Here is a 25,778-nt window from a genome sequence, read left to right as displayed (position 1 = left end):
TCTAAAATCGCCGTTTTCAGCAGCATCCAGGGGAGGCTCACAAAATGCTGGATTTGGATTTTGGAAGGGAGAGGAGGAATGAGCTGAACAGCCCAGGGGGAACTTGTTGGACCCTAATGATGCTTCCTATGCCTCAGTGTCCCTGGCACTTGATTAGCCACCCCATGACTGCCCCGGGGCCCTCTCACCGTGGGCTTCATTCAGCAAGGTTGAGGCAGGGAGCAGAGAAAGCAGAGGTCTAAAAGTGGGCACCTCAATTCCGGCCCACACTCTGCCCTGTCAGCTTGTGTGACCTTGGGCCTCAGTTTCTTCATCTGTCAAGTGATGAATCCGAGGCCCCTTTCAGCCCTGGAGATGGGGAAGCCTCTGAGGCAGGGGAGGGCCCCCAGCTGGGCTGGCAGTCCTGTCCCAGCTTCAGCTGCTTTCTGACCTCTACCCCTCAGAGCAAAGGCAAAGACACCCTCCTGGCTGAGTCCTCCCAGGGCGCACAGACTCTGGACAGGAGGCTCAGCCCATCTCTCTCTGCCGATGCACCTCGGGCTCTAGGGACACAGAAAGTTCCCCCTGGGCTGTTCAGCTCATTCCTCCTCTCCCTTCCAAAATCCAAATCCAGCATTTTGTGAGCCTCCCCTGGATGCTGCTGAACTGGGTGACTGTCAGGATCATTCTCTGGACTGGGTGAGGTGGCCCGATAACCAGAGGGGCTGCAGAGGGCAGCAGCCGTGCTTCTTGGAACCAACAAACACATCTCCCAGGTCCTGAGGGAGAGCACGGATTTCTTTTCTTATTTCCTCTCTTAACCCAGGAGCAGTCCAGGAGTTGGCTGCCTGTCCTCAAGAGAGGAGTAGTTGCCCTCTTTCTTGTCACTGCGTTTCCCAATCCTGTTCTTCTTAGGAGCCCCGCCCAACCCCAGCTCTTCAGCCCTCCCTGCCCCAGGGTAGGCCCTTGGCCCTGTCCTCCCTCCCTGCCTCCCCAGATTCAGCCAAGCACTGAACTCTGGGCAGGTACTGAGCAGGAGCCTGTTGACAGATGACATCATCTTGGGAAAGATCACCCCTGTGCCTGGAAGAGCACCCCGCTCCACCCCGCTCCTCACCCCAGAAAGAAGGCAGGTCCCAGGAAGAGGGTCTGGGGACCGACTTGACTTCAACAAACACGATGTCATCGTAGCCTCGCCTCAGCCCTGTGAACTGCATGCTGTTTTTGCCTTTCACAGGTTGGAGCTCACAGAAGGACGGAGCGGATCAGAGTCACGGAATAGCCATACGGACACAGGTCCTATTGGGGCCAGGATTCCTGCTTCCACCCCTGCACTGGCACCGCACATACTTCCTCCTGGAACAAAGGGAGCCCTGCTCATTGGCTGCCCAGGTCTTGGGGTGCAGCAGACGGGAGGGCATGTGCAGGCACTGGGGACAGTGGTGGGGAGAGAAAGCTCGGGGTCATAGTGTGGCTCTTGGCCCCTGCAATCTTGAGGCTGGTTTCTTTGAGGGAAATGCATACTTCTTAGGGAGAAGGCAGAACCTGAGCTCACCTCCTGGTTTTGCAGAAGCACACATGTAGATGGGCATCCACGTATCCTCGGCACGCACACACACACACGCGCACACATATGCACGCACATATACCTCCATACCCAGAGCCACAGCAACTCAACTCCCAGCCACCTCGGCCCTCCCCCCACCAAACTCCGCTCTCCCTCCTACCCTATATGTGCAATCTTGTGAAAACTCCACCACTCTTAAGGTTAATAAGGCTCATTTGCTTAAGATAGCACCTGTTTCTATGGTGACTCCTGCCACCCAGAATCTGTTCATCAACTGAGACAAGAAAACAGTGACTTCCACCCTCTTTGAAAGGAAAAGCTAATTCTTAGCCAAAGGTTTGACAGGCCAGCAGCCCCAGGAGCTCTGGGCATCTGTCCTTCCACCTGGGTTAAGTCCTTCCCCCAGCCCCCTCCCCACACGTGAGCAGAGTCTGCAGATTCCTCTTGAGCCTTCTGGACCAGGCTTTCCCCTCATCTCTGGGAAACAACAGAGCCCAGGGCAGGAGGGTGTGTTTCTTCACGGGAGGGTGTGTTTGGGCACACCAGGCCTCTGGCTATTTGCCCTGTAGCCTCTGATCTCTCCACCAGGCTCCACCTTGGTCTTCCTGGATGGAGGCTGGCAGGAGAGTCCCCAAATATCCCTGGGCCTCCCCAGTCCTGCAGCCCCATACCACCTTCTCATCCTGGCCACCTGGATTCCTGCAGCCACCCCTCCCATGCCTCCTATTGCTGTCCTTGCCCATGTACGTAGGAGGCTGCTGGCTCACTCTTTGTCTTTTTTAAAACACTTTTTTTTTAGTTGTATATGAACACAATACCTTTATTTTATTTATTTCTATGTGGTGCTGAGAATTGAACCCAGTGCCTCATACGTGCAAGACAAGCGCTCCACCACTGAGCCACCACCCCAGCCCTCACTCTTTCTCTTAAAACAAGAGCTCTGCAGGCCTCGCCCCACTCAGTGGCTCCCTCTGATCCTCTGTGGTCTGTAGTTGAGGTTCGCGAACACTGACCTGACACTAGTCTCAACTGCAGGTTGCAAATCATGAGAAAGGAGGTTCCCGGGCAGATGTGGCTGGTGGTAAAGCTCCAGCGAGTGATTTACCTTTGAAATAAATGAGAGCAGCTTCCCTGTCTAACCACACGGCTCTTGCTGGCGTTTGGAAACGTCTTGTTGACAGGGAGCGCGAGCGCGCAGGGAACTGCGTGGAACTTAGAGCTTGTGTTATGTATTCCGAGGCCCAGGGAGCAGGTTGTGCTTATGAGCAACACTTTGGCAGAGAGGAAGGTTGAGGGCTGCTGAGTAGAGGATCAGGTATGGAACCATACCTGTCAGAGCTCGGTGCTATCACCACCGTCTACCTAACTGTCTCAATTAGCAGGAGCAGAGACTGGCGCCGTGTCACGCAGCCTGCAAGTGGCCTAGCAGGCAGGTCTTCTGAATCCTGATGCTAAACTCTTTCTGAAGTACCACCCAGTCCCCTGCTAGACAGAGCCGATATCTCGCGGCCTCCCAAGTCTTACACAGCCCTGGCCTCGCTGTCTCTCCCATGAGGCTCCTTTTAGGATGATGCTCCGCTCCAGGAATGCTGGTGTCAGGCTTCTTTATAGAGTCCCGGTGTCAGAGAGATGATGGAGCCCAGACTCTTGCCCAACCCTGGCAGATGGGTTCTCCTGGGACATCCCCAGAGACAACTCCCTCCCCAAAGGCAGCAGCCCCTTGACTGTGAGTACCACAGACCCATGGCAAAGCCAGGCTCCTCAGCCTGTCCTGGGAGTTCCAGATCCTAATCTCCTACTTGAAACCTCCCCTTGGAGCTCCAAAAAGCATCTGAGCATTGACGGGTTTACAAGGCCTTGCCTCCCACCCTACCTGCACTCCAGTGTCCCCATCTCAGGAAATGGCCCCCAGCTCTAGGAGCCACTGTCTGGCCAGCCGTGGCCCTCTGTGTCCAACATCAGCAGGTCTGGTGGGCCCCTAACCTCATGTCAGGTCCTGAAGCTGTCCCCTCCACGTCCTCTGCTCTTGCTTTGGTGCAGGCCATAGTCACCCCCTACCCCAAAGAGCCATAGTGGCCTCTGATGGCTGAGTGCTGCCGCCCGCACAACAGTCAGAGGGCTCTTTTAAAAGCACCGTGTTTTTGAACCTCTGGCTAAAGTGCTCCAGCAGGCTGTGGCTGAATCTCTTGCCCAGGCTGGATGAAGACCCTGCATCGGTGGTTCTCAGCTGAGAGGCACCTATTTTTCTCACCTTCCTTTTTATCATGGTGGGGACACTTGACATGAGATCTGCCCTCCTAAGCGTTTGAGTGTACAGTACGGTATTGTTGACCACAGGCACAATGTGGTACAAGAGGTCTCCAGAACTTTATCATCCCTCATCACTGAAACTTCAGACCCGTTCAATAGCAACACCCCACTTCTCCCTCCCCCTCCCCCAGGGCACAGTCACCTACCTGGAGAGGGTAACGAGGGGGTGCCTGGAGACTTGGGCTTAATGGGTCTGGGTGCAGCTTTTGGGTGACTCAAGAGGCAGCCAGGGTTAGAGCCTAGTGACTTCCCTCACTATCTCCTGACCTCATCTCCTGTATGCTCCCCCTTGGCCACTTGGCTCTAGCCACGCGGGCCACCTTCTGCTGTTCCCGCTGCCTGGTCCCCCCTCCTTACTTGGTTGCCCAGTGAATTTCTACTTTGCTCACAGGTGTCTGTCTCTCTCGGGACCCTTCCCCTTGCCCTTCTTCTCATCTCTTTTGGGTCTCAAGACTTAACTTCATTCCAACACTGTCCGTTATTGTCACTGGTTTTTGTTCCCTGCTCCCTTCCCAGACAGGGAACTCCTTAAGGGAAGGGATCTGATGGCATACGCTCTTGGTGTTCAGTGACTGAATGAATCTACCACCCAGGATATGCTGAGCACTTGTTGAATGAATGAATGAATGAATGAACAAGTGAACAGGGGTGGTCTGGTCCATACATAGAAAGGAGAGCGATGATTCTTCAATGATCGAAAGCTTCTACTTCTACTGATGTGGCCCAAGATTATATTAACTGTCTTAACTTCTGCATAATGGTTTGACATTCTATTATTAGCTTAAAATTTGGATTTAAATTAGCTTAAGAATTAACAAAAAAAAAATTCTTCTTGATCTCTTCCTTTCATGAACCTCTGACATGCCAGATTTTCCCCATTCTGTATGCATGCGATTGATTTGGAACCTAAATATAGAACTTTAGATTAATCCTTATTAAATTTAATTTTTGCCATGCAGGCCTATTCTTCTGATTAACCAAATGAACTGTTTTGTGTGATCCTTCATATTTAGTACTCCTTGAAATTTCATGTGACCTATGGATTTGGTGGGCATCCTATTTATAAAACATTCTGGTATGAGGCTCACACCAGAATCTCGTGGCATGTTAGCAGTGACCAGCTTTAAGACTGAGACTCAATCATTCATCAGTACTCTTCAGGACTGGTTCATTAGCAAGCCACAAACCCACCTCATTGCCTACAGGTTCCCGTGATTGACAAGTTTCATGCTTTTTGCAGTCAGGCTGGGCTGGGCTTGCTTACAGCTCTTTCTGGGCCCAAAGGATAAGAGCATGTACCAACAAAGAAATTCACGTGGTCAGGAGGGACTTGCTTTGTGAGCCTAGGCAGAGTCCTAATGTGTACTGTTTTCTGTTGTCTCAGAGTCACTGCATATTAACCGTTTCTTCATTTTGATGGGGATTGATATTACACTCACCAGTCTCAATTCAGGAATCTACATTTGCCTCTCCTATGTGTGGAAATGATTTTGTGATCTGAACCGAATCTCTTTCTGGACCTTGAAAGGTGTAATTCATCTAGAGATCTGGACCCCTTTAAAGCAACCAGGTGTTTGCAGGTTGTTGCAGGGATTTTAGGGAGAAGGGATCAAAGCATGCAATGGTCCACAGAGACCTGAGATTACAGAGAAGGTCTGAGGAACCTCAATTAGGAGATGATCAAGCTGGGGAGGTGAACAGGCAGGGACAGAGCCTCAAAGGACTTGAACAACATGCTGAGGAGATTCTATCCCTGGAGACTGGGGAGTCACTTTGGGGTTTCAAATAGGAAAGTGATGTGATCACACCTAGAGTTTAGAAAAATTATCCCATGAAGGGAAGATGGACACTTTTGTAGGGGGTGAGATTCCAGGAGGGGGGCCAGTGAAGACTTTAGTAATGAAAATCCAGAGACAAGTGATAAGGGCCTCAACTGACTCAGTCATCTTGGCTTTTATTCTGTATTTATGATTCTTTTCTCTGCCCCATCAGACACTGAGCTTTTTGTTATGGTGCTCCCTTCCTTATCTTTTGACCTTCTCTGGCTTGCTCCCAATTCAAGTCCCAGCTCAGTTTCTGTCTCCACCATGAAGTCATCACAGAGTGATACCATTTCCATCTATCTGTCTATCCACATACCTAACATTTATCTCTCCATCCATCCATCCATCCATCCATCCATCCATCTATATATCCACCCACCTACCCAACATCCATCCACCCATCTGTCCATCCATGTCTTTCATCATTCATTCGACATTTACTGACAATCTTTTATGTTCTGGGCACCATGCTAAATGCTAAGGATATATGAAGAATAAGACACACTTCTGCTCTCCAGAAACTCGTGGTCTAAGAAGGAAAAGAATTTCCAACAATAACAAACCCCAGTGATGAGGGCAGTAGTAGTGGTTTGACTAAGTGTGGAAGAAGCATGAGCAGGACTGACTTGGTCTTGGGTGTGAGGGCAAGACTTTGGCTGGAGGTGACATCTGAGCTGAGCCTTGGAGGAGGAGAGGTCGCCTCCTTCGAGGGTTGCTGTGCTCCTAAGTCTCATAGCACTGTGAGTGCAAGAGGCCAGTTGGAGTTGGTGCCATACCACAGAGCATCACTTGAGGTATTTCCTGTAGATTGGCCTTGTCTTTCCAAGTGGGCATCAGAAGAACTGCATTTAAGATTTCTAACATGTACTCCTCAAATAAATATTTTAATTTAATTTAATTTATTTTGAAGAGCCACAGTCAGTGCTGAGCACAACCAAGCAATTGTTCTTAACATCTTTCTGTGAAGTCTGATCCTGTGGGTGGCTGTCCTCCCTCCAGGTCTTTTAAGTGGTGACCATTCTCCTGGTCAGGCCCCGTCGTACCTCTTGGGAGTGACCTAGGCTCCTTACTGTCAAAGGCTTAGCATTTTAAACTCCCTGTGGAGGGAGGACTTAGGGTGACAGAGACAGAGATACTAGAGAGGCAGCGTATACATAGAATCTGCTGTGTGCTGGGTGTGTGACCGATTTCTTCACCCAATCCTCAACCTTCCTGTGGGGTTGGCAGTGGTTTCTCTTATTCAGACGAGGCCACAGACTTGGAGAGGGTAATCATTTGCTCATGGTATATTGGAGAACTGATCTTTGAGGCCAGGCTGCATTGGAATGCCCGGGTCATGGCGGTGCCTCAGCTGAGGTGCCAAGCACAGAGAGGACACTGAGTTCAACCCACACTACTCCCACCAGCATGAGAGGGAAAAGAGACTCCCAAAGCAACAAACCCCGAAGCAAGCTCTTACGAAGGCTGTGCCTAGGTAGTGAGTGTGGAACCCACCTGAACTCTGCAGAAGTGTTGCTATGATTTGGATGTACAGTGTCCCCCAAGGAATGATTTGGTTCCTGGATGGGAGTGTTGAGGTGGTGGCACCTTTAAGGTGTGGGGCCCAGTGGAAGGTGGTAAGGCCTGCAGAAGTGATCAGTGTAGTTCTCTTGAGACCCCAGTTAATTCTTTCAAGACTGAGTTGTTATAAAAAAGAGCAAGCCTGGGTCCCTGAAATTTTCTGGCTCCCTGTCTTAACATTTGATTTCTTCAACATGGGCTCCTACCACTGTAATGCCATCCTCCATGAGGTCCTTACCAGATGGACTTTCAATCTCCAATTGAAAGACTTTCAATCTCTAGTGCTGCGAGCTAAAGAAATCTCCTTCCTTGGTAAAGGACCCAGCCTCAGGTATTTTGTTATAGCAACAAAAAGTGCTAATAAAAGCACCATGGCATTGTGAGTATGTGGTTAGGCTTTGAGCTCAAACCTCAGTCACTTGCTAGCTCTGACATCTTAGGCATGTTGCTTACCACTCCACGCCTCAGTTTCCTTATTTTTTCTGCCTTCCCCTTCCATTTAATTCCTTTTGTGTGGTTAAATGAGATATTCATATAAAAGGCAATGCCTGGTACCATCTGCCAAGTGTGTAAATGGTTTTTCTTACTATCTTTCTTCTTCCCTCTCCCCTTATTCTTCCTTCTTGAGTTGTTGTTGGTGTTTATATGTTAGTTTTATGGATATAAGCTCTAAGATATCTCTGGTCAGGAGGGGAAATACACATTAAAGACATTGTTTGGGGGCTGGGGATGTGGCTCAAGCAGTAGCGCATTCGCCTAGCATGCGTGGGGCGCTGGGTTCGATCCTCAGCACCACATAAAAATAAAGATGTTGTGTCCACTGAAAACTGAAAAAAAATTTTAAAAAATTCTCTCTCTCTCTCAAAAAAAATACATTGTTTGGAGGTGCCAAGGGGCACATCTGACTGGTCCCCTGCACCAGCCTCCACCTGGGGAGCACATTTCCTGGGCCTCCCATGGATAATTACTTTCAGTGAAGAGGGACTTACTCTGCAGGGTATGTGCTCGTCATCAGGCACTTCAATTCTTAGAAAGTTCTTCCTGATAAGGAGTCAGATTGCAGCCTGTCACATTTTACCTATGGGTCCTTATGCTGCCCCGTGGGGGCAGCAGGACCTCCCTGCTTCTCAGTGAGGTCTCCACCGCTAGTCCTCTGGCTTCCTGAGGCTGGCCTTCCTCCTCTTTGGTGGTTGCTGACCTGATGTGGTTTCTAAAGAGGCTCACAGTTCTGTCCACTGTCCTCGGGTTGGTCCCCAGCCCTCTTCAAATAGTGTGCCCAGGGCACGGCACCAACCATACACAGGGACAGAACTTCCCTGAGTCGAAGGGAGGATCACTGTGCTTCAAAGATTCTGCCATGGCCTTTCCTCCCACCCCCAGCCCTGTCCTTTCCTGAGAGCCTCTGCCAGAGGGTGGGTGATGACTCCCTGGCTCCTCCTTGTAGGATGGGGTGGATGGGGGTTTGCTGGCCTCAGGCACATCCATCTCACAGCTCTGCCCCTGGAGGGGAGCCAGGGTGCCCACCACCCCTGCGGTCAGGTCAGAGCGAGTGCAGAGTTGGGTGAGCAAGGCTGTGCAATTCTGTGTGTGTGTGTGTGTGTGTGTGTGTGTGTGTGTGTGTGTGTGGCAGGGGGCGTTGCGAGAATTTTCTGCCTGATCCAGGAATTCTCCTGGATGGCAGAATTGGTTTCCATAACGACTTTCTGATATAAACACATATTTGATAAAAATAAGTTAACAGCGGAGCTGTGGTGGAGCACAGATTCTCAGAGTGGAGAGAGAGAGAGAGAGAGAGAGAGAGCTCCTTGAAGAGCAGCATTCTGTCTTCCTCTCCCTCCCGTCGGCCTCTCGGTACCGCCTGGCCACAGACCCACTAGAAGCCCTGTTCACCGCGGTCCTGCGTGAGCTCCTTCCCTCCCCGGGGGCGGGACATCCACATCCTCTCGCCCTCCCCGCCTTTCTCCTTAGTTACCTGAAGCGCTACAGTATGTATGGGATAATATGATAAATTCATTTCCAATTCACTGCATTATCCCTTGAATATTTTAATGACTCATTGAATGGAGTAAAAAAAAAAAAAAAGCTATTTCAAATGAACAATTATGCTGCATTAGTCTAAGGACTGATTATATTTAAACACTGCTCACATGGATAACAGGACACGGCGACCTCGGCATAGGAGAGCTAATTTGGCTCTTATCTCCAAATAATTTTACACCACAAATTACCATGAAAACCTAAAGGGCTTTAAAAACATTCATCAAAAGATAATATTCCACTTTGTGGCAACATTTTATTTAAACCATTTTGAATGGAAGCGAAGGCATCCCTGGGGTAGGACAATGACAACGGCTGGGGACGGTGGTGATAAGGAGATGGTGAGGGGTGCTGCTGGCTTGGGTTCAAAATAAAAGAAGAAGGGTCCACAGCCCCCCCCCCCCCCCCGTGAGAGGCCAGCTGAGGCCTGACCGTCCCCTGCAACCCAGACCCCAGGGGGCCTGATCCAGCAAGTCACAGGGTGGTCCCCAGAGGCTGAAGAAAGGGGCAGGCCCTGAAGTCCAGGCTCCGGCTCCTCCCACCCCGGGGGGAAACAAACCTGGTTTCTGACCCCAACAGGCAACACTCTCAACGGCCCTGGATCTAAACATGCATGCTCTCAGGGACGTAACTGGGCTTCCCAGGTGTCTCATTACTTAAAGTGAACCCTCCCCAGGCAGGGCCACAACCCTGAAGGGCCACGGCTCTTTGGCTCCCTTGTGGTCCTGTAAACATCATTTATTCTGTTTGCTATCATTAGTGGGGTTCTGAGTATACATAAAAAAATTACATTCCATAATTATTTATACATATTTAGATTTCGACAGGATTCGCTGCTGGATTGATTAAGAATCAGGCTAATGTACCTCTTGAGGAAGGCTTCCTTTGCTTATGTAATTTCCTTTGCTCATCTCTGCCCTGAGGAGTGAGGATTTGTGTCGGTTTTCCAGAGGAGAAGCCACAGTCTCAGAGAAGTCAAGCGACTTGACTGAAATCACTCAGGAGTGGGACCTGTCACTCATACACAAGGATGCTGGCACACACTGACCACATTTCAAGAAAGCAGGGAGCTATCATCATCGCCCTGTTTATTGGGTCCCCCCCCCCCACCTTTATCTTATTCACCAAACGTACTTAGAGGTCCTTGGAAAAAAAAAACCAACTCCAATTATGGAAAAATTCAACCCTATAGAAAAGTAGACAGAATAATGACCCCTTAGAGGTCCTTTCAATTCGCCCCGGAATTGGTTGCATTTACAGCTGCCAAAGGTTGAGGGCACTGAATGAAAGAGAAACAGGAACTTGCCGGCTCCTTTTCTTTCTTAAAACAAAAAAGATATTCAGGGCAAATTTTAGAATCATTGACGGTTTCTAGGAAGATTTTCTTTTTTGGAAGAAAAAAAAAAAGGTACTCTTGTCTCCTTAATTGTTCCTCATGTTCTTTGTCACCAATCATGACATTCTTTGTGGAAAGTATTAATGCACCATCTTCTTGTGCTCGATATTCCCATTAACAATAAAGAGTCTAATGACAGTCTCTACACGGAAAGCCCCGAGCACTCATCTCAGACACAAACAGAAGGGGAACCAGTCCGTGTTTCTCTTGAAATGAACGGATGCAAATTAATTGATATCTTAATGAAGCTTCGGCATGAGGATTATTAATCAGAGTCGATGAGGACTGAAAAGCAGCTTTGAGGGAAGGCAGAGGACCCAGGGCTGGGGTAGCGGAGACCTTATCTGTCCAAGGCTCTTCCACTCTGTGGGACATTTCCAAGAGAGGCCGGGAAGGACACCAGGCGATAGACATCAGTCCCTGGTCTGGCTAGGTTTGGGTACTGCCTTCTAGTCCTGTTCCTGAGCCAATGGGAACCCACAGATATAGGAAGTTCCACCCCATGTCTGCCCCTGGGTTCTCATATTACTACCACTGTGCAGGAACAATGCCTTCTTCTATTTTGTGTTTATGACCCAGACCTCTAGAGGTATTTGACTTAGAGCAATGATAATAAAAACTGTATAGGGCTGGCTATGTGTTCTGGGTATTGTCCTAAGCATTTTCTCTAAAATAACTCGGTTAAGCTTCACACTGACAGTGTGAAGTAGAGACTATTACTGTCTCTATTATTTTACAAGGGAGTATATGAAACAGAGAAGTCAAGCAACTAACCTAAGATCACAAAGCTAATAATGGTGGATTTGGGATTTGAAACACAGAAGTTTGGCTCCAGAGTCACTGCTCTTAACCGCTATGCTACCTTGAATACTGCTCAATGTATTTATTTGTTGAATTAGTGACAAAAGGGTACCATGCGAATGCCTGGTCCCTACTGCTGGGCATCTCTCTAGCTCCTGGTTTTCATCTAAGTGGCCTGCAGGAGTGGAAGTTATCCTAACTCTAGTCTATACCCTGCCAGCTTCTCTTTGGGGTGAGCTGGGGGGCTACAGACGTTTCTGGGCATGGTCTGGTCCACCATCTAATTAGACTCCATCCCCCATCTCAAGGCCAGCCCAGATTCCACCAAGTCTGCCTCTGTGGCCTGGGGACTCTCAGAGCTGTTGTCACTTGCAGGGAGGTCACCACATGCTTTCCTGGTGAGACACTTTGGGGAATGATGGTGGGTGGGGTGTAGTTTCCTGGGGTTCAAAACACTGACCAGGGGTGCTTTATTTACCCTGGGGGCACTCTCTGGGTAGCTTCTACCTACCAAGCAGTCAGTCAGAGAGCCCTGGGAGGGATCTCGGGGGGCTTCAGAGGTGATTTTCCCAACGTATGGAAGGAAGCTGGCAGAACGTGTTGCAACCCCACCCTGCACGTCAGACATGCATGGTTTGGAGTCTGGGGCATGCACCCAAGCCCCACCTCTGCAGTCCGCCCCCCCCCCCCCCCCCCCGCCGTTGAAAGCCTGCATCATCCAGCCCTCCAGCTTGTGCTTCCCCATCCATGAGATGGGCAATGCTACTTTACATACTTTACATGGTGGTGGAGACCTGGCAAGTTTCAAGCGTGCTTTTCACTGGAGGATGGGTCCACCACAGGCCCTGTTGCCCACAGCCTCAGCCTCCCAGCACCCACGCCTCGCCTTCCTCCACGCTGCTCGTTCACCCTGGAGGCCGTGTTGGCGCCGAAGGGCCCGGGAAGCCGCAGGTGACCAGCTGCCGGCACATTGAGTGCATGCAATCGAGACCCGCTGGGCCGTGGAGAGCACCAGCGCACAGGCAGTGCTCCCAGATTTGATCAGAGCCCTGGCTGCCTGTGGCCCAGGTCCAGGACCCGGGACCTCAGCGGGTTTGGCTTCTAGTGTCTTTGTGGCTGGCGGAATTCGGGGGCAGGTGGGCAGGGCCAAGTGGACACAGCCGGGAGGACTGCTGCTTCCTGCTGGGCACCAGACGCGGGACAGTGGGTGAAAAGGTGACTGAAACCAGAGCCTCCTCCAGCTGGCCCGTCGGGAAGTCGAGGGCTGCACCCGGGCAGGTGGCCCTGGTTAAGCTCTGCGGCTTAGCAGTCTTGCCTGACAGCTGCCACCTGTCACCTGCCACCTGCTTGGCCTCTAAACTGAGCTGCTGGGGCTAAGCACATCTGTGGCACAGGCTCCTGTGGGAAATGTGTCCCCAGTGAGGACTGGGGTGAGGGGGGTGGCAGGGTGGGAGGGGGGCTGAGGGCTTTGAAGAGAGGCCGCGTCATGGTCCCATGGCCCCTCGGCTCCGAAACCATCCCGTCTGAGGCTGCGTCTGCTCTCCAGCTTCAGAATCACCGAGTGGAACCCTCTTGCAGGAAGCCCTGTGCGCCTGAGTGTGCAGGCAGTGAACTTGACCTTTGGGGCAGGTGCTGCTCTTGACCCACCACCCTTTGCCAACGTCACCAGCACCCAGAAAACAGCAGTGCTCTAGACGGGGACAGCTTCCCCTTTTGAGTCCTCTGCTCCCCACCATCCCCGTGGTGTGGCCCCACCCCAGCTGCCCCCCTGCAGTGTTTCCAGAGAGGAACACCTGGCCAGGGAAGGGCCTTGGGAGGCAGCTGGGCCCTGCCCAAGAAGCTGCTACTGGGGAGTCCTTGAGGGAGCCCTTTGGGCATCAGTCAGTCTGCCCCCAAGGAGGGCTGCCCCCTGAGCTTCCTAGGAAGGGGCCTGGTTGCGGGGCTGGGGTTGGTGGCCAGGCTAACTGCCCACTCCTGGTCCCCACTCTGGTGTCTTGCTCGGGAGTCAATACTTAGTTATACGGATGCCCCTTCCTCTGTCCATAGCTGCGGCAGGAAAACACAAGCCCTTGTGGTCTGTGGGTTTCTCTGCATTTTCCAGGGTGCTCTCAGGGGGCCATCTCACCCATCATCACAATGACCCTGTGGAATCAATACCATGACTCCTGCATCATAGACAAAACCAGGAATGCCAGACGGGCTCCCAGGGTCACAGAGCTGGTAGTCAGCCGAGACCAAACTGGATCCAAACTTAGGCTTCCTAGCTCTGGGCTCCCACGACCTTACAGGGTCTGAGGACATCACACACTCTTCTCAAAAGCCACCCGCAGGATTCCCAGGCACAGATCTGTGAACACCATAGGCTCGTGTGGAATGCCCCACATGACATGGCCAGGCGCTTGTGAACAAAGGATTTTCTAATTTCATGAGGTTGAGAAATAAATGCATATGATATACAGCTGGTCTTCTGTACCTGTGGGTTCCATTTCCTCAGATTCAACCAACTGAGAATTGAAAATGTATCTATCTATATTGATCACTATCTGCATACACACACACACACACACACACACACACACACACACGTAATTGAATCCAAACACATAGACTGTTTTCTTGCCATTATTCCTTAAACAATACAGTATAACAGCTATTGGCATAGCATATAGGTTGTATCGGGTATTATAAATCATCTAGAACTTATTTAAAGTCTATTGGAGGACTGCATAGGCTCGATGCAAATCCTACACCATTTTATATCCAGGACTTGAGCACCTGTAGATTTGGGTACCTATGGTGGGAGGGGGTCCTGGTACCCCAATCCCCGAGGGCACCAAGGGATGACTGTTGTGTATATGAGGACAATAGAAATTCTAGAAGGCCATCGGGTGAGGAATGGGGTTCATTCCATTTAACCCAGAGTATCAAAGGCTTGCTTGGCAATGGAGCCTCCCCCTCCCCAGAAGCCCCTCAAAAGGGGCTGAGACCTGCCCTGGAAACGGCGAGCCAGGCTCCTTCACCGTCAGATGGGAAGGTGTCGTTTGTTTCTGCACAAGAAAGGGCAGTCACCCTGCTTCTCCACGCCCCTTGCCCAGCAGGAGGACCCCCGCACCCCCTCCCACCGCCAGGACTGCCAGCTGGATTTCAGGAATCGCACCAGGGCCCCCAGATCCACTGATGTGCTGGCGCCAACCATCGTGTTCTCAGACGTTGCTGGTGACTTGAAATTGCCTGCGATGGGACTACCTAGGCCACAAAAATCAACCAACTCTAGATATCGGGGCTTTCTCCTGCTCTGTGCTGAGAACTCAGTGTCCTGGTGCAGCCATCGCTAGTCCTTGGACTTCTTTTTAAATCCCTGTGAACTTGGGAGAAGCTGACAGCTGAGTGCTGGGGGCCATCTGACATGACCCTCCTCGCTTGACCTCGTCCCCCTCTAAAGGAGAGTCTGCACAGAATGATAGTCTTCCAAACAGGTCCCAAAATGCCTCTTGGCCTGCTTACCTTGATATCGGTCACCAGCCAATGTCTCCAGTATTTCTTGGTGGGCTCTGACCTGCTGGGAGCATCGGGATCCACCATCATCAAGGTGTAGGTTGCACCCTGTAACACACACACACCAGAAGGTGACGTAGCACCAGGGCCAGGTTGTTGAGAATCCCTGGGGGGGGGGTGCTCCCTTACCCCCATTCCAGCTGATGAGGGCTGGCCAGCCCTTAGCCCTCCTCCCCACTTGGTCCTTGGTCTCATGACATCCCCCTCATTGTGTTTATTCTCAGAGAAATGCAGGTTATGAAGTAGACCCCGGAGCCTGTTGGCTTTCCCTTGATGAAGAAATAAGTCCAAGGAGGCCTATTTATAAGGAGGTCCCCAGCATCTTGCAGGAAACAGTGGAACCTAAAGCAGGGCACCCACCCTCCAGGAGCTTCGGGTACAGTTGGAGCAAGTCAACAGACACCTTCATTCCACCCTCCAACCAACTTCAGCAGCACACCCTCTCTGTCCCCAATAGACACTACTCCAGGTGCCAAGAGGCCAGGGGAGCATGGATGGATGGTATGCTCCACGCTTCCAGGGAGCTTTTCTTCTAAGACACAGATAATAAAAATCAACAGGTAAGAAGGTGTCCAGCTGAGATGGAGGTGAAATTGGGTGGGACAAGTGGAAACGGGCCTCCGGGAAGAGGCAGGAGCTGCTCCAGGTATTCCGGTGGGAACAGGAAGAAGGTCACTGCAGCCAGCGGTAGAGGACGACAGGGTGGGGTGGCGGGTGCCAGGGGCCAGGCCCAGCAGGTTTTGGGCTGGGGTCAGAGTGGGAGTCGACTGGAAGTACAGCAGAACCCCAGGAGGGTTCTGGGAAGGGCAACGCTGGACCTTGATTTTCCTTTTTAGACGTGTGGGCACCTGGAGAGCAGGTGTCATGGGAGCCCACACGGAAGGTGTTTCTAGAAGGAGAAAGGGGCCAGCCCGGCTGAAGGGGGCTGAGACGTAGAGCAGGAGGAGGGTGCGGATGTGACAGCGTGGAGATCACCATTATGTTGGCAAGACAAGCTTCGCGGAGGAGGAAGAGGCCGAGGTGAGCCGGGAGAGGGAACTTGGGTGTGGGACGGTGGGACGCGGGAAGGCTGTGCCTGGAGAGGAAGGAAGAGCCAGGAGGCTTCTTTACAGCGGCGGATGGTAGCCAGAATGTGTGTAAGCCCAAGGAAATGATCTGCAGGAGAGCAGGTGCCCATGGCAGAGAGGAAGAAGACAGCTGTCGCCAGGCCAAGGCCAGAGGAAGGTGGGAGGGGACAGGAACAGAGCAAAGGGCAGGGCCTGGTCTCTGGGAGGAGCAGGGGGCACGGTTCTGAGGCAACAGAGTTGGAAGGTGTGGTCAGGGGCGAGGACGTTTGTCTCTCGATTGCTTCTAGTTTTCAATGAATTAGAGGCAAGGGCATCAGGAAAAGGGTTGTAGGACACTGAGGGATAGAGAAGAAGCATTAAGTAGTCGTTTCAGAAAGTGAGAGAAGGAATACACTGCAGGCATGGAGCTGGGTCCCTGGGCAGTCCAGCTCGGCAGGGTCGTGTGCCGTGTGGCTGGTCAGGTGCAGCATGCACAGTGTGGGTGGGATTGAACCTGGGTGGGGGCTTAGACTTGTGAGTGGGGGGAGTAGGGGGAGGAGAGGGCAAGGAGATGGATGACCAGGGGTTGCTGGCCCTCCTTTTGACCTGGATGGACACATATGCAACTTCTCTACCTTGTTCCAGGTGCCCAAGTACAGAGGGAACCGCAGGGAGGGAGCCCGGACCTCTGGACCTCAGGAACCCAGAGGGCTGCACAGGGTTGTCTCTGAGCTTGATCTTGAAGGATGAGCAGGTAAAGGTCAGGATAAGCCCTCTGTCGGCAAAGGGAGTGGCATGTGCAAAGGCATGGGGACGCCTAGGGGACATCTGGGGAACAGCTGGGACCTAGGGCATCTGGGAAGGTATGATGGGTGACAAGCTAAAGACAGCACTGGGGCCACTTGATAGACAGCTTTCTATGTCCCAAGGCACTCAGAATGCATGGTGTAGCAGGACCCACTGAGAAGGTAGGAGCAGACAAGCGACATGATTCAATGTGTGTTTTGGAGAGGCACAGTGAGGACAGAGTCAAAGACAAAAAGATCCCTGCAATACTCTGAAAAAAGTGAGACGGACTGTCATTCAAACACTAGCAACAGCGATAAAGAGATTGGTAAGACATTGATACCGCAGAAACAGCAGCATGCGGTGACCGGCCAGAGATGCCGGAGAGGGAGAAGCTCAGGACGACTCAGGTTTTATTGGGCAGCTAGAGGACAATGGCACCATGGACACCAGGAGTAGAAAGCTGGAGAAGCCGAGCCTGTGGGTTTGGTGTTGGAACGCACAGGCCGGTGTCCTTTCAGTGGAGTGATGAGGTTGGAGCTCTCTCTAGACTTGGCAAACAGGCACTGGATCTGGGGATGGACAGCATCCTTCAGAGAGAACTTGTGGAGGGAGAACTGAAGGGGTGGGGAGGGGAAGAGAGTCCGGAGGGAACCCAGGGGAGCCTGAAGTCCTGGGTTCAAGGATGGGGGGTGGGAGGTGGTGTCAATATGGCCGCCATGACAGTTGGGGGTGATGACCCAGAAAGAACCTTGGCTGTGACCATTGGGATCACTGGCAGCTTTCCAGAGTCTAGGGATGCAAATGCTGATCGTTGAATGTTAAAATCCAAAAGGACAAGGAACCACATATTAGATGCCATAGTAAGTTAAATCAGAGAATGTGAAGATAAACCTGAGAAAATTCCTAAGAACTTGGAAGAGAAAGAGAAGGAGAAGAAAATATTAGGATGTGTGTCTGATCTCTGTGGACTCCCCGAAGGAGAAAACTGTATCTTTGATTCAACCCAGAATTTGTTTTAGCTCAAACAATAAACAATAAAAAGAAAAAGAGTATAAATACAGTAGAAGAAGGAATCAAACCATCTATCCTTCCTTTTCCCCAATTTTGTTTTTGCAAATTACATGGTTTTCAATATAAGGAATTCATGAAAAAACTGAAAACAACTAGAATAATATTCAGTAAAGTAAGCTGTTACCAAATGCATACAAAAACCAACGCTTCCTCTATCTTAATAAGTCATAAAACATACATTAAAAATCTCACTTTCAATGTAATTTTATAATAAAAAATGCAAAAAAAATCTCAAAATAAGCATGATACAAAGAAAACAAAATGTTACTGGTGCACATAAGAAGAAAAATTCAGTAGATGGAGAGATACACACTCTGCTTTTAAACTGAAATGTTTGGTAAAAGTGTCAATAAAACTTTATTAATTGAACACATTCACAATCTAAATCCCAAGTTAGATGTTTTGGGAATTTAAAAAATGATTCCAAGGCCCATAATTAAATGCAAAATAAAATAAACAAACAAAAGGAAAAATTGGTAATATTGAAAAAGGTAATATTGAAGAAGATGAGACAGGGAATGGAATTGATTTTATAGGTATTAAAATATATTTTAAAGCTATAATAATTAGAAAAATGTGGCATTGATTGAGGAATAAATAAAAGAAGAAAGAAAAATATTGAGGAAAAACTCAAAATTTCAGTATATATATTTAATATATGATAGTTACCATTTTATATATGATATTTAATATAAGACAAAGTTATTTCAAGTCAGAGGGAAAGGACAGATTGTTTTATAAATGCCATTGGGACTATTGACTCACTACACGGAATGAATAAACTTAGGTTTTTGTTTCTTTCAAACCCCAGAAAACTTCCATATTTAAGTGTGTACATGAAAAACAATGTTTAAAAACTGGCTTAAAGAACATAATAAAATATTGAATTCATTCAAGGGAATACTGTTGGAATGAGATCTTTATATATTAATAAGGGGAAATGTATGTAATATGCTAGTGCATGAAAGAAGCAAGTTGCAGAAGAGTGGATATGACATCTCAAATGTGCAGGGAAACTTTACATATATAACTATCTCCTTCTATATATATATATTTATAGATATATTTGCATATGCATAGCAAATGTCTGGAAAACTACATACCAAACTGTCAGCAGTAAATGGCATGAAGGAAGAGATTGATATAATCTAACTAGATAGAATTTTGAATCTTGTATATGGAGAAAAAAAGCCAAATGAAATTCAAAGACAATAAACTTGGGGTAAATATTTGCAAGATATGTGAAAAAAAGTGTTTGGATTCTTAATAGATAAGTACTTTTTAAGTGAATAAGAAAAGGACTGATAACCCAGTGGAAAAAATAGACAAGCAACATCCAAAGAATTCGTAAAACAAGAAATACAAACGATTGATAAACCTACGAGCAAATGTTCAATTTCACTAGTAATGAAGGTCATGCGGATCAAATGAAATTAAATCCTATCTTTATCTATAAAATTAATATATATTTTAAATGTTTACGTCTGGAGTTTTTAAGGACATGGAACCACACGGTGGGTTATGAAAACCCTTTGTGCTCCATGATCTCATTGTCTTTAAAAAGAAGGGAAGGAGACCGAAATCATCTGCCATGCCCATATATGTCCTCCATGGGAAGGAGAGTGGAGAAAGAACCTCATGAACCTTATGAATCTTACTTTTGCATTTTCCAGTGTGCCTGCACTATAACACATTGCCTTTATGCTGAGAAGAAAAGATTCATACTTTTAAAAAGGGTACTGTGGGAGATCCCAGAACCCTCATCATCCTGTCCAGACAATGCCCAGGGCACTCCTCCTCCTTGGTCCCCATCACTGCCCCACCCCACTGCCCACCTGCAGCTGTCCAACACTGCTGTGTCTCTACTCAGTGAGTCAAGAGTGGACTCATGAGTCCTCTGCGTGGCCTTCTCTGAGGTGGTCATATCCCGACTTCCATCCTCGATTACTACGGTGGCCTGGATGTGATTTGTCCAAGGGCCCAGGTGTTGGAGGGTTGGTCCTCAGTGTGATGGTGGGACCTTAAAGAGACAGGGCCTGCAGGGAGTCCTTAAGCCCTTGGAAGGGATTAATGTAGTTCTTGTACTTCTCATCAGACCCCAGTTAGTCCCTAGCTGCTCTCTAGCTTCCTGTCTCACCACGCGATTTCTTACTCCCTTATGTTCCTGCCATTGTGATGCCATCCACCATGAGGCCCTCAACAAAGCCAAGCACAAGTTACTGTCATACCCTGGACCCTAAACGAACCTCTTTTCTAGGTAATCTATCCAGACTTGGGTATTCTGCTATAATGACAGGAAAGAGGCTAGTACAATCACCTCACTGCTAAGCAACCTCATAACAGGCCTCTTCAAAGACTCAGAAGGAAAGCAAGAGTTAGTGTGCTGATGGTCTTGCAGATCTTCTGTCTTAGTGGACTGAGGAGCTGGGTCCCACTCATTTCCATGACCCTGATTGCCAACAATCAATCTAGCAAATACTGGGCAGAAGTGTCCGTCAAGGGGTGGTTATTCACCAGAGAAATGGGGAAACAGGTATTCCAGAGCTGGACTGTGGGCTGAGGATGTGGCTCAGTACCAGAGAGCATGTCTGACAGAGGTGAGGCCCTGGGTTTGAACCGAGCACCACACACACACACACACACACACACACACACGGTGCTGGACCTTTGGTCGGCCATACGAAGTCTGACTCAGGATCCCACCCACTCTCTGGAGCGGACAAGCTAAAGTAGAGTAGGGAAGAGGGCACTGGCCAGGCTCCCAGAACGTGGAACTTGTTCCTGACCATGGCGGCTCGTCCTGTAGGTACAGCCGAGAGAGAAGGACCCACAGCCAACACTTTCAACAATGGAATTGCGCTGGGGCTTGCCTAGGACACCCAAGGCCCTGGGTCCAACCCCGGTACGTCTTCCTGCCAGGTCAGAGACGGACTTGAACTTCCAGGAGAGTCACGCACTCCGAGTTAAATGCCAGGCACTCCAGGGGCGAATGCTTTTGCACTGCCACGTGGGGGACTTCAGCTAAGCCCTTCTCCCTCTGGCTTGTTGCTAAAAAACCAAGAGGAGGAGCTTGTTGATTCTGACATCTATTTGGTGCATTAGGACGTGAGGTGAAGGTCAGCCTGCGTGTCTGACCCAGCAAGCCCACTTCCAGGGATATGTTCAAAATAATTGAAAGAATCCCAAAGAGGCTCGCAGAAAAACTCTGCACTCCTACATCCAATGCAGCAATGGTCACAGTAGCCAAGACATGGAATAATCCAGATGCCCATCAATGAATGGATGAAGACAAAATGGTATAGTATACCTGGATGCTCCTTGAATTACGTGGCTTACGAAGTGATAGAATATACTCAACTTCCAATGGGTCTAAGTCCAAAATGCATTTATTGTGCCTAACCTATCGAATATGGCAGATTAGCCTCGCCTGCCTGAAATGTGTTCACAACATTGGCATTCACTTGTAGTTGGGCATCATGAGAGTATGGTACTGCATATAGCACTAGCCTGGGAAAATCAAGATTCAAAACACAAAGTAAGGTTTCTATTGAATGTACATCACCTTTCATACCCTGGCAAAGTTGAAAAATCAGAAGTCAAGTCTTTATAAGTTGGGGACCATCTGCACATAGAATGGAATACTATTCAGCCTTAAAAAAGAAGGAAATGCTCTAATATGCAACATGGGCAGGCAGAATTGGAGGATATTATGTTGAGTGAAACCAACCAGTCACAGAGGGACAAATGCCATGTGATCCCACTTACAGGTACAGAAAACAGTCAAGCCTGCAGAAGCAGAAAGCAGAACAGGGGTTGCCAGGGATTGCTGGGGTAAAATGGGGACTCGCTATTTCAGTAATGTGAGATTGAATAAATTCTAAAGATCTGCTGCAACATTGTGTCCATGGTTAACAATATTATATTGTAACTTAAAAGTCTGTTGAGGGTAGATCTCAGTTGTTAAGTTGTTAAGTGTTCTTTGCACAATAAAATAAAATGAAAAAGAAAGTGACCATGCTTTCAGGAAGCTGGATAGAACCAAAGCCCTTTCCACGCACGGTGGGAACCTGCAGGCTGACGGCGTGCTCTGTTGTCAGGGCTGTGGGCAAACTGGCTTCTACCTGGCTCTGGGAATGCGTGACCGACCAGGTGATTGACCTTTCAACTCAGCAATCCCATGCCTGTCACTTCCCCACTCACAAATATCTCCCCACTTATGAAATGACTTGTATCTAAGGTTCTTCATGCAGCTCTGTTAAGAGCAAAAAAGTTAGAAATAACTCAAGTGCCCATCAGTTGGGGATTGGTGAATCAACAATGATATACGTTCACAATAGGAAACTTTATAGCTGCAAAAAACAGCCAGAAGAAAACAATGAAGATCTCTCAGACCTGATGTGAAAAGCTCTTCAGGGTAAATTAAGTGGAAAAAGCAAGGTGCAAAACCACGCATCTAGTTCCTTACTTTTATATAAGAAAGAGAAGATGAGATATTTCTTCCCATTTGCTTATATTTGCATAAACAAACTATGGAAGGATTTTTAAAAAAAATAATTAGTGGACACTGTGGATGGGGTAGCTTTATGGTAAGTGGGATAGATGTGGGAAAGAGGCCTCTGTGTGCTCATTCCATCGTTTCGAATTTTGAGCCTGTGAGCTATTAACTGCTAAAAATAAACTGAAATTACAACCTAAAGCCGAATGTACAGTAATCTCATAGCATTACCTGGGAGATGTCAGTCTCTGTCTCTTTCCCCTGGATGCTGAGAGGTAAGGAGGGCTGGCTGTGGCAGAGGGCTCAGGGAGTACTTATCTATTTTGAGGGGTATTTGGAGAAGAGCAACTGACCAAGAGCCTGACCACCAATCAACAGGACAGGAGTGAGGCACCAGAGCCTTGAGAACAGATCACAGTCCTCGGGAACCACGATGCTGATACGGAAGCAGAATTAGGTCTGAACTTGTCCAAATGCCATTATTATTATTATTATTATTATTATTATTATTCCACTGATGGACACTTGGGTTATTTCCACTTTGGGGCTATTATGTGTGATGCTGATGCAATCATTGCATAGCTATTGGTTTTCAATTCTCTTGGGGAGATACCTAGAATGGAATGGCTGGGTCAGATGGCAAATTATGTGCAACACTTTAAGACATCACCCAACGGATTTCCAAAGTGCTGGCGCCATTTGACCATCTCCCCAGCAGTGCCCAAAGGTTCTGGGCTCGGTGTCCTCCCCAGCCCCCGAGGCCATCTTGATGGTAGCCATTCTAGAGGTTGCAATGTAGCATCTCGTGGTTTTAATTTGCATTTTCCTAGTGATTAGTGATGATGGCATCTTTTCGTGTCCTATTGACTACACACATATCTTCTTTGGTGAAATCTCTATGTCCATCTTTTGCCCATTTTAAAATTGGATTATCTTATTCCCAAAGGAATTTTAGTGGGTGTGTCCCAACTGGGAGTTAGGAAAGACAGGCAGTGGAGTGAGGAGGAGCCAAGGACAGGGCAAATATTTCTACTGATGGACAGGTGGCCTCCTTGCCCTGGACCTCTACCCCCATCAGTCGTCCTAGCCACGTTTGCCTCCTTGAACCTGTGGCTCTGTCCTCCATCACCATCGCTACACAGGGTTGTCGACTTAGGTAGCCCACCATGGTGCTGGTGATTCTCATAGAGAAATGTCCCTCTCCAGGACAGCCTGTGCCCCACGCTGCCACTGTGACCCAGGGGAGCAGAAAGAGACACCGACACTGACTCCCGTTGGCCAATGAGCCTGGTCCTCTGGTCACTGCCCCACCGGCCTCCTTAAAGAGGTAGCTGGGCCTCCACAGTCTGCCTCCCTTCCTGGTTTTCAGTCAAGCCCCCTTGCCCTTCTCAGCCACTGGTCCCCTGCTACACCCCTCTCCAGGTTCACCCTTCTCTCTGGCCTCTGAGCCAGTCCTCCATCCTCTTGCAGACCCTTCTCTTCTTCCCTCTGGAATGGCCACCGATAAGGAGCCTTCTCTCAGCCCCCTCTGTCTCTCCAGAAATTGCTGTCTCTGTGTCCTTGTCTTTTCCAGAGCTCCGCTCGAGGACCGTCCCCCAGCACTCCTTGGCCACCGTGTGTTCTCTTGTGCCCACAGGCCCAGCGCCAGGAGGTCAGGAGGCTGTCCTTGCTCCCTGACCCTCAGCTCCTCTAGGGCAGGGCTTTCGGGTCCACAGCCTCTTCTGTCTTGGTCGCTGCCACCTGTGCCTCCCTGGATGCTGCTGTGAGGGTCACACATGCTGCCTGCCTCCTGCTCAGTCTTCGTCTCATGCCCAGATCCTGCTGTTGTCCCCATGGCTTCAGCAAACCTGTGGAACAGCCCTTGGGCACCACCGCCCCTCTGCCTCTTGGGCCTCGGCCATTGACTCCAGGGGCCGTTCCAAGACTGGCCAACCCTGATCAGCTCCGTCTTCAAAACCCACCAGTTCTGGCCACGACCTCCTCTCCAGCCAGCCTGCTGACGACCCTCAAGGGGACTCTGGACCATGGGCAGCTTCCCCAAAGCCCATCATGTCCCTCTGTTCTGAATCCAGAGGAAATTGCCAGAACCCCAGGGAAGAGGAGGGTCAGGGAACGGCTGGGCAAACCACCTCCTTGACGTCGGCATGACTCGGCGGTGCTCACCAGGGGAAGGGAGGTTGGCTCCACCATACAAGTGTGGTCACCAGTTTCCTTATGGGCTCTCAGTGCCACCAGGCACTGCCTGAGCGAACCCGATCTCCTGTGCCTAGGTTGACTTTCCAAGATTTCAAAGCATCCAAATCCTTAAGCCGCCAGTCCCCCCGGCCCCCAACTCTCCCCAGTTGACCTTGGATGATAGGTTTCTTCCTTGGTGACTTCTCAGAGAATGATGAGGCCATCATCAAGACGGGCTTCAAAGCCAGAGACCCCAAGTGCGGCTGCCCCTTGCCCCTCATCACGTCTGTGAGGCTGCACGGCCCAAGCTCAAGGAGGAGACGCCCCTCTACCTGCCCTTCAGACTGCCCCCTCCCGAAGAGAGTCCATCTTCCCGTCCCTCCTCAGCATGACAACATGACCACTTCTCTTCCATGTCTAAAAGGCGTGGCTCTGTGTCCTCCTAGCTGTCCCCTGACCCTCCTCTCCTCCTGCTCCATCGGCAAACCCCTCCAAGATGTTGATGCACCGTCTCTGTGTCCTTGTTCCCCCTTCTCCTTACCCCTCTCTGCCCCCACGGCTTCCGCTGCAGGCCTCACTAAGGTCGCCACCTTCGCGTCACCATGTCCTGGGGACACTTTCCCCTCTTTGTCATACTTGATGTCCCAGCCACAGCTGGCATGGCCGCCGCTGCTCGGCTACCAAGTACCTTCTCCTCCTGGAGTTTCCCCCAGGTCATCTCCCTTCTCAGGCTCGCTCCCCTGGGGCTGAGGCCCAGGCTCTCTTCCCTCCGGAAGGTCAGGCCACAGCTGCGTTCACTTCTCCAGCCCTGAGCTGCGCCTGGCCACCAGGCCTGTGTCCAGAGACCCATGTCACATGTCACCTTGCATGTTTCAAAGTCCCTCCACTCGCCATGGCCACCCACGCTGTCTGCTTTCCCAGTTTCCTGTTCCGTGAACAAAGGCACCCTCCATCTGGTCTTGCAAGTCGGAAGCCCAGGCGCCGTCTTGGCCCCACCCCTGCAATTCACCTTCAAGCCCTGTCAGTCCCCAGGGCCACCACACCAGCCCCCAGGGCCACCACGCCAGCCCAGTCCGCCATCATCTTCTACCTGCCCTCCCGGATGGCTTCCTAACTGTCTCTCCACATTCACTTTGACCTTGATCCTAATTTTCTGAAACACAAATAACATCTT

General features: G+C 49.9%; 1 protein-coding gene across 3 annotated transcripts in view; it reads right to left on the bottom strand.

The window, feature by feature from the left end:
* Pebp4 (phosphatidylethanolamine binding protein 4) overlaps positions 1-25,778 on the bottom strand; it is a 187,429-nt gene that overhangs the window by 74,880 nt on the left and 86,771 nt on the right. For all 3 annotated transcript variants that reach the window (XM_026397506.2, XM_026397508.2, XM_026397507.2), the window contains exon 4: positions 14,978-15,076. In XM_026397506.2, coding sequence (XP_026253291.1) covers positions 14,978-15,076 — 99 coding nt within the window. The remainder of the gene's footprint in view (positions 1-14,977; positions 15,077-25,778) is intronic.

Source organism: Urocitellus parryii, chromosome 14 (genome assembly GCF_045843805.1).
Source record: "Urocitellus parryii isolate mUroPar1 chromosome 14, mUroPar1.hap1, whole genome shotgun sequence".
In the NCBI taxonomy this organism is placed as follows: Eukaryota; Metazoa; Chordata; class Mammalia; order Rodentia; family Sciuridae; genus Urocitellus; species Urocitellus parryii.
Note: the sequence above shows the minus strand (reverse complement) of the source record. Positions and strands in the feature narration are given on the sequence as shown.